This window comes from Hylobates moloch, unplaced genomic scaffold (assembly GCF_009828535.3).
Source record: "Hylobates moloch isolate HMO894 unplaced genomic scaffold, HMol_V3 SCAFFOLD_3, whole genome shotgun sequence".
Taxonomy (NCBI): domain Eukaryota; kingdom Metazoa; phylum Chordata; class Mammalia; order Primates; family Hylobatidae; genus Hylobates; species Hylobates moloch.
Window position 1 is genome coordinate 10,334,883 of NW_026652278.1, and position 8,971 is coordinate 10,343,853.

Genomic DNA, 8,971 nt, shown 5'->3' on the forward strand with positions numbered 1-8,971 from the left:
ACGGCCGTGCACACTTCCAGAGTCCTAGGCCCAGAGGCAAGGAATCGCTCACACCTCAAAGCCCGGGTTAGGGGGTGGGGGGCAGCGAGAGGGCGGGGAGCCGAGAGTGGGAGCCCTGCGGCTGGCTCCTGCGGGACCACGTGTACATGCGGGGGCGGATGTTGTCCTCTGGGAGTGCCCAGCTGCGCTTTGGACCCCAAGCAGAGGTTTCTATGAGGCTCCTGGTTCTTACACCCTGACCCCATCGCGCGCACCCCGGTAGACAGGTCTTAGCCTCTTTGCGGAGTCTACATTTGGACCGCTAAGCAGAAGACGCCCCCTGGCTGGGTCACTGAGCCGCGGGAAGTGGACAACCCGAATAAATGGGGCAAAATGGAATCGTGGAGGGCAGGGTAGCGCCCAGCAGAAGCTCAGGCCCCACGGGGACTCTCAAGGGGAGTCCAGGTGCCCCGCGGGCGCAAGGGGGTGAAAGCAGCAGTGCGTGGCCCTCGCCCAGGTGGCGGGACAACGCGAGGCTTCGTCAAAGCGCTGGCAGGAAGCAGCCGGCAGCACCGCCCTCCCGCCCCCAAGCCTCCGACCCTAGTCTCCATCTCCCAGGCCCTAGCTGGCCCAGAAGGCCGCAGAAGAGAAAGCAGGTCCCACTGATCTTTTCGCCTGCTCCTCTTTCTCCCACCTCTACTTCCAGCCTCTCACACAAGAAGAGCGCACGCACTGGGGTTCTCACCGCGTGGCCTCTGGCTCTGCGGCGCCGGGAGCCTGTTGAGGGGGCGTCGCGGCTCAGAATGAGCGCCCGGTGGTGGGGGGGCAGTTTATATCTGTCTAGCTGTTGTTTGATGTATACACACCCACTCTGTTTACTACCAAATAAAAGAAATACATCTGTGTTGCCAACAGAAACAGTTCGCGTGCCGGCTCTGTGGTCTCCCAGGGTCCAGAGAGGTCTCGGGGGTGCTCAGAGCGGCAGAGCCTGGCACTGTAAGGAGGCGGACACTGAGTAGGATCCCAGCCTACAAGAGCATGGGGGTCTGCGGTGGGATGGTGGCAGGCTCCGCTAGTTTATCCCAGATGGCTTGTGAGGAGGGATTTCGAGGCATCCCGCTCCAAAGGATGTTCATTCAGGCTTTCTGCAGCAAAGGTGGGAGCGACACCTCACTCTGCCCAGTCCTTTCCCAGGATTCTTCCTAGTTTGCCTAAGCCTAAGGCCATCGGAGAAAAGGGTCACTTCGAACAAGATGTGTGTGATTACGTCCGTGCCTTAGCAATGGTGGTGAAGCCAAACACATTTGTGATTGGGTATGCTAGGAACCCACGGAAATGGTGTTAGGAGGTCTACAGTGTGTGAATGTGTATGGTGAGTGTTTATATCAAATGTGAGTGTATCCTGTGTGTTGTTTCCATGTGTGTCTCTTTGGGTGATGCAGAAAGGATTTAGCCTGGAAGCTGAAGTCATTTGCATTGACTTGAAGATTAATTGGGGTGCAGATGGGGAAGAATCTAAAGCTAGGGTTGGCAGAGAGAAGCTGGTCTCCACAGTCTGAAGGAGGGGTGAAAACACAAAATTGAGAGTGCCAGCTCAGTGTCCTAGGAGAGAGGACATGGGATGCCCTGTCTTCCCCTAGGGAATGTCCAGGAGGAATTTTGTGTAGGCACATTTACTTTTCCCAAAAAAGGCCCCTTTTGGTGAGTGGTGGCAGCAGCTCCCGGTAGTCTTTGCAGAGGCAGCAGGGAGGGGGGCATTCTGGGTGGGGGAAGAAGACGGCCAGCTCTGGAGATGTGACAGCCCCACTAAGTGACTTCTTGGCTTCTCCTGGCTTGAAAACCACAGAAAAACTTGCAGTTGAGCTTAGGATGCTTTGTGTAGAGTGGCTTCTGTGCTCCACAGCCCCGCACCCTGGCTCAACCCCCTCGCTTGCCCTGGGATAAATATGGTGACCCCTGACAGGAGGGAAGGGGACATTTCCTACCTGGGCCAGCTTCTAGGCTCACACAGCCACCAGTCCCCAGGCCAAGTTGGCACCACCTCCCTCCCCCAGGGCACACATCACTGTTTGGGGGAGGAATGCTCAGGGGTCCAGGGCAGTGGGGCTCCCGAACAGGAGGACAAGGGAGGCTGTAGGAGCAGGACAAAGGATAAACTGTGCTTGTGGAGAACCAGTTACTTCCCGACTTTGTAAAGACTTGGTCAGTCAAGAACCGTTTTCTAGAATCCAAACACAAATAAAGAAGCATTTCCTCGGCCTTTGATAACATCGTGTTCTGGCTGTAAAAATCTCAGAACGTGTTTGCTATTGCAACATTATTTTTAATGAGCTGTTATTGGCCTGTCCTGCGGTTGGTATTGCCAACAGTAAAAGGCATCACCATGTTTGTAGGTAACACAAGGAACAACATATTTTGACCCGAATTTCTGTTTATTTTTCATTTATGACACATGCCCTCATTTTTATTCCAAACCAGAGGGAAATAAAGAGAGATCTATCTTCACTGGGGTCCAGGCTAAAATTTTGCCATAAATACGCATGTCGGTTTATTTGGAGGGCAGTTTTCCATTAACAGAAAACTATACTGGACGTTTCAGCCACAGTAGAATCAATTGTGTCAATTGAATTTGAGGAGCCTAGCAACGCACTGCGAGAGGAAAGGGAGGCGTGCAGGCGCTCCCCAGCGGTCGCGCCCTATGGCTGCTCTCTGGAATCTTTTCAGCCTCTGGGTTCCTCATCTCCCCCTTTCGGCTCCTCAGCTTCAAAGGTGCCCCGCCAGGAATTGTACGTGCAGACCCGCAGCTTAAAGGCAGGCGGCCACACCCGGCCAGCGAGTGTCGCCCAGGCACTTGCTTATGTCGGGCGGACCCACCCTTCCAGGCGATTCCGGCGCGCTGTGCCTCCGCAGGCTGCTCACTAAGAGCGCGGCGGCCTAGAGCCCAGTAGCGCGCGGGTGTGGTGAGCGCTACGCTTCCCGGCCTCTGCCAGGACAGGGTCGGGGATCTAGAGATGCCGCCCAGGAGGTGTTGGGCGCCAGGGGAAAGAGAAGAGCCTGGCACGGAAGAGACAAGGTCTTCTCTGTTGCAGCTGCCGCAGCTAGGTAGCCTCTGTTGCCTCACACTTAGCACATCAGGACGGCGCCCATGCTCAAGCCGCCCCGGGAATCTCAGCTCCGCAAGCCCTGCGGAAGTTCCCCTCTCCTGGTAGTGGGAGCCGCTGTCCCAAGAGCTGGCTGTCCTCTTGTGGCCCAGCCTTTCCTAGCCTGACTTGGCAATCGGCCTACGGCTGCAGCTAAACTCTGAACTCACTCCCTTCTCCCCTCCAACCAGAGCCCACCAAAGTTAACCAGCTGACGAATGCCCAGGGATGCCCTGCCCAAAAGCTCTCGGCTCCCGAAGGAACCCAGGTTTAAGAACAAAACGGGAGGCTGCAGACCAGTGTTCGGAAGTACCAGCTGTCTCTGGCATCTCGCCTCGCGCGCTGTCGCTTTGCTCAATTTCGCAAACTAGATAAGCCTAGGTCCACTCCCCTTCCGCCCAGCATTCTTCCCTGCTCGCTGGGCGTTTCAGGCCGCGGAAGGTACAGGGGAGAGAGTGCCTCTGGTCGCGAACAAAGCCGCCTCTGTATCCACCGCCTCCCGGAATACAGGGTTGTGCGTCCAGGTTGTACTTAGGGAGCGCAGAGGCAGTCAGCGAGCAAGATAGAAAAGAGTTTTGGAGACACTTGCTCTAGGGAAAATCGTCCAAACTTACACACTCTGGCAACACGAAAAGCTTTTCTTTTCTTTTTAATTAATTCAATGTCACGACAACATTAGTGTAACAATATTTTGTGGGGTTTTTTTTCTCTTTTTCTTAAAAAGGGACTCAACCCAGGCAGAGGTGAGGGAGATGAGGGGAAACAAACTATCGCAGAACAACAGGTGTACCGACAGAAAGAAAACAGATTGGGTGACAGAGCCAGGAGCCCTGCGGAGTAGAGGGTGAACTTTACAAGAAATCTGTACATTTATCAAATAAGTTAAAATTCTTCTAAATTGATTGTCCTTCACTTAAAGCGCTCCAGTATGCCTAACTTACTCCTTTGAGCATCACTACCTAAGCCTGTTTCTTTCTTTCCCCCTTTCCCCTGCCTAATTTTTTCTTTCTAAATGAATGACCACGATTATACAGTGAAAAGGTCTGTTTCCTACGGTGGAGGAGGAAACAGCTTTCTCAGGAGATTTTGTACAATATTGCACAGGTCAACGTACAACAATTACTGCAGAACATGAAAACTAAGAGGAGAGGATAAAAGATATACTAAAAATACTGAAATTACTCTCTCAAAACAGGGAACAAAGTAATAATAGTAATATTAATAATAATTTACAAATGAAATTCTCAAAATAAATGCTACTAATAAATAAGACCACTTAGACCAGGCCAGATATGGAGCTGTCTCAATAGTCAGAGTTCTGATTTTTGGCTGTCTTTTCCCTTTAAACACTTAGAGAATTCTTCCATCACAAAGTAAGACCGATGAAGAGGCTAATTGCGACAGACCTCTCCAGAAGAGAAAAGCGGCCTGAGTCGGGATTCTTACGAGAGGCTGCTCATATTCTGAAAATTAAGGTGGATAACTGATTTGGGGGCTGGGAGGAAGAAACATATCCAGAAATCCAGAAATAAAAGTACTATCATATGAATTCTCTCCCTCTCTGGATTCTGAAAACAGTTCTACAGAAAATGAATAAACTAGGCCGGGCGCAGTGGCTCACGCCTGTAATCCCAGCACTTTGGGAGGCCGAGGCGGGCGAATCACGAGGTCAGGAGCTCAAGACCAGCCTGGCCAACATGGTGAAATTGCGTCTCTACTAAAAATACAAAAATTAGCCGGACGTGGTGGCACACACCTGCAATCCCAGCTACTCGGGAGGCTGAGACAGAGAATCACTTGAACCCGGGAGGCGGAGGTTGAAGTGAGCCGAGATCGCGCCAGTGCACTCCAGCCTGGGCGATAGATAGAGCAAGATTCCGTCTCAAAAAAAAAAAAAAAAAGCAAAAAAGAATAAACTAGAGGGATTTAGGTTTTGCGATTATTTTCTTTCTATAAAAATAAAACCAAAAAGCCACAGCGCAATGGAAATTTGGAAGGGAGGGCTGCACGTTTTACAAAAACTATCGGCCGAAATATTTGACCCGGAAATTTTGTCTTGTTCCTGCTTTCTCTTAATATAAGCCAAAAGCCAAAAGTAAGAGGGGAAGCGCCTCCAATCCATTAGGGATGAATTGCACGAAAATGCATTGCAAATACTTACAAAATGCTACCGACTGGGGGAGGGGAAGCCGAGGCTGCGCGCCGAAGCCCCACTTCCTGAAGGCCGCTGGACGTCTCGGCGCCCTCGGCCCGGCCCAGTCTCCTCCGGGGTCCGGACAAGGAGGCCGGGCGCTCCCTCCCCCACCCTTCTGGGGCCTCAGACCGGCCGTAGCAGCGGCACGGAAGAGACCACCGGGTGCGAGTAGTAGACGGGGTGGGGGAAGGTGAGCAGCGGCTGGCTGACTGGCACCGGGGCCCCAGCGGCTGCAGCCGCCGCGCCCTCGGCCGCCGAGTTCTCGTGGTAGAGGATGGGCACCCGCACGATGCGCTGCGCCGCGGCGTGGCTCAGGTTGGCCGCCTCCAGCTCCGCCGCCAGCTGCCGCTTCCACTTGTTGCGGCGGTTCTGGAACCAGATCTTGACCTGCGTCTCGGTGAGGTGCAGGGACGCGGCCAGGCCCGCTCGCTCCGAGCTGCTCAGGTAGCGCTTCATGTCGAAGGTGGACTCGAGCTGGAAGACCTGACTGCGCGAGAAGACGGTGCGCGTCTTCTTCTTGCGGCACGCCGGCTTCTTCTCCGGACTCTCGGCGCCCTTCTTCCAGTCCTCTGCGCCCGGAGTGGCCGCGGCCGCCCCTACGCCCGCCCCGGCCGCGCCTGGCGCCGCTTCGCCTTCCTTCTTGCTTTCCTCGGAGTCGCTCTCCTCCAGAATGATCTCGTCCGGGCTCTTGGAGTCCAGCTCCTTGTGGTCTGGGTCGGCCTTGAGCAGTGGCTCCGGAGAGTCGCGGTCCGTGCCCGAGGCAGGGGAGGAGTCTCTCAGGAGGGCCTTCTCCGAGGCTGGGGAGACAGACAGACGGACGCACACACATGCACACCGACACAGCCTTGAGCGAGGCCCGGCGCCTGGGGACGGCAGGCCCGGGACCCGCGCCGGCCTCCAGGTCCCAGGCCGTGAGGCCTCACCATTCCCGCGGGCTGCCTCCTTCTCGGCTGGGCCAGAGAAGGGACGCCAGGTCCTGGGATCCCCCTCCTCCCGAGGACAGGCGAGCAGATGGTGGCAGCGCGGCCACCTCCTTCCATTCCCTCAGCCTCCTCGCCAGGGGCCGGCAGAACGGTTCCCTTTCGGCTTAGGCGCATTGGAATCACCCCCTCCTTCCAGGCCGTGTCCCGAGCCTCGGCCGTCTGAAGCCTCACCGTGCCCGGGGCTCCAATTCCACTTCTTTTCTCACCAAGTGGGATTGGATTAAGGGGCAGCGCAACCCAGCGCGAGGGCAGGCCAGGGGCCGAAAAAAACTGACCGAACAGAGGGTTTGCGGGTGCTGGGGTCTCAGAGCTGCCCAGGGAAGCAGCGCGGGGCGGGGACGGGACGGGCGCGCAGGGGGACAACGAAAGTTCAAAGAGAGGTCGGTACCTTCAGGTCGCGGGAGGTGGCCGCCGGCGGGGGTCAGGGTGTAGGGGTACCACCAGGCTGGGGAGCGCTCCAAGTAGTGCGCGGGCAGGGCAAACCTCTGCGCCGGGATCTCAAAGCGGGGGAAAGCCAGGTCGCCCACCTGCGAGAGCGCGAAGCCCGCGGCACCCTCCAGGGCCCCCTTGGCAGCCGCGGCGGCGGCAGCGGCGGCGGCGGCGGCAGCCGAGGCTGGCGCGAAGAGAGTCCGTGGGGGCGGCTGCGGCTTAGGGGGCGGCCGGTGGTGGTCTCCGTTGAGCAGGTTCTTGATGGAGAACGGGGACTCCTTGGGAGCGGGTGGTGGGGGCGGCGGCGGGGGGGGCTGTGCGCTGGCGGTGCCGGGAGCGTCCGGCCCGGGTTCCGGCATGGTCCCCTCTCCTCCGGGTCCCCGGGAGGGAGGGAGCGGGACAGGCGGGCGGCGGGGCGAGCAGGCGAGAGGCCGGAAATCAGACCATAAACGGAACTCAACTACGGGGCGCAAAGTCGGGGGCCGCCCCAGGCGCAAATCCAACTGCGGGAGGGCGGGGTGAGGACCCAGTCGGGCGGGCTCGCATGGGGGAGGGGTGCAGACGAGCGGGGAGCGGCCCTGCCGCGGCACCGAGGGATCGAGGCGGCTCGGCTGAGGCTGCGGCTTCCGCGGAGGAGGCAGCAAGAGCAGTCCCCGGCTCGAGGCTGCGTCAATCCGGCGCCGGATGCTAATGATGAAATCAAAATGTCATCCAAGTTAAATGCGGGGAGTATACGGCGATTGGGCGCGTACAATGGCAAATGGGATTAGGCAGGCGAAGGCTCAGCCGAGCCCCGGCCCCGCAGCCGCCTCCGCCACCGCCCCCTCCTCGCCTTCCCTCGGATTTTGGCGCTTTGGCTTCGGGCTATAAGAGCCCGCCTGTTATTGGCTTTATATAGTCCAATTAGGCGGCAAATGAGGACAAGCCTATTAGCACAAAAGGATATTGGCTCCCGCTAAAGAGGCACTCGGAGCGCTCCTGCGAGCGCAGGAGGCGAGAGAGGGACGCGGAGCAGGCGGCGCCCCTGGCCGAAGCGCACTGACAACCGCGAGCCCGGAGACCGCGCCTGCCTCTCCCCCCTGCGGCGCAGGGACCCGCTTCCCGCCGCCAGGCCTGCGGGAGGGGGGAGGGGCGGACCAGGCCCTCCCGGGTCACCTCGGGGTTATCTGCGCTCGCAGCTGCCGCTCCCCCGCCCCCTGGGGCTGGACAGGGGCCCGCCGCCCCCACGCGGCTGGAGAGCCACGCAGCGCCGGCCCAAGAGGCAGGACGTGACTTCGGCCCGCGGAGAACTCATCACTTTCCTACCCTTTGGGGTCCAGCGACCTCAGTATTTTTCCTAAAGCCTGCTAGGAAGGGTGAGGCCAAGAAGAGTGGGATTTGGGTTCCCCACCCATCGTCCAGCCGATAGTAAGGGAATCCGGGTGTAAGTCCTCGCACTGCGTCTTCGGACTCAGAAATCCGCGTGGCCTTGACCTTTAGCCCTGGAAAACCGAAGAGTGAGCCTTCCCGCGGGACCAGGAGTGGGTGTGCCTGTGTGCGAATGCGCGCTGACCCGGCCAAAACCCGCGCGTCACTCGGTGGGGCTGCTGGGGCAACAGCTTCTCCGCACCGACGGCTGCTCTCGGAAGGGCACCCCTCTGCTCTGGCCGCCGGTGCCCAAAGCTCGCGGATCAACTCCGAGTCTGTGACCCCGGCGACAGCACTTTCTCCCAGGAAGTCTCTCCGGCCGGCCGGCGTTTGGAGCTGCCTAACTAACGCTTTAATAGGGGCAAGGTGAACCGAAGGCGCAGCGGCGTAGCTTCCTCTGCCGCGGCAAGCAGCGGCATCCGCTGCGTGTCTCGACGGCAGCCAAGTCCTTAGAGAACCACACTGGACCTTTGCAGAACTGCTTAGTGAAAGGACATTCCACTCCATTGGCTTTAAAAACAGCTCCCCGGTTCGCACGAGAAGCCCATGAGGCAGACATTTAATACTCTAAATTTAAGCATCAAGTAAATCAGAATTGTTTGTGAGGTCCCCTCCCGAGAGACAGCTTTCTTATCAGAGAGAGGTGACAAAACTGGCCTCACCCTCTTCCACCCTGGTGAAGCTCCCGCACACGAGGGCTTTTTGGGATCCCTTCACCTCCCCACCGCTTTCTTTTTCGTTAGATTGAGCCTCGCCTAATTCAAGGCCGCCCTACATTGGCAGACGTGACCGTGTGGGGTCCCCACTTGAGACGTAGATTTTGTTTTTCGGTCCTGGGG

General features: G+C 57.8%; 1 protein-coding gene across 1 annotated transcript; it reads right to left on the reverse strand.

The window, feature by feature from the left end:
• Positions 1–3,750: 3,750 nt before the first annotated feature.
• On the reverse strand, positions 3,751–7,165 carry HMX3 (H6 family homeobox 3). Its single transcript, XM_032169495.2, has 2 exons — positions 6,685–7,165; positions 3,751–6,110 (listed from the first exon to the last, which is right to left on the reverse strand). Exons 1-2 carry the CDS (start codon positions 7,082–7,084, stop codon positions 5,437–5,439), a joined length of 1,074 nt encoding a protein of 357 aa, XP_032025386.1. The 5' UTR covers positions 7,085–7,165; the 3' UTR covers positions 3,751–5,436.
• Between the last annotated feature and the right edge of the window lie 1,806 nt (positions 7,166–8,971).

What these genes read in the sequence shown, in the direction of transcription:
- HMX3 (XM_032169495.2), bottom strand. Translation starts at nt 7,084, where the DNA reads ATGCCGGAACCCGGGCCGGACGCTCCCGGCACCGCCAGCGCACAGCCC. An exon ending in CCACCTCCCGCGACCTGAAG is followed by an intron (nt 6,111 to 6,684) that starts GTACCGACCTCT and finishes CTGTCTCCCCAG; the next exon opens with CCTCGGAGAAGGCCCTCCTG.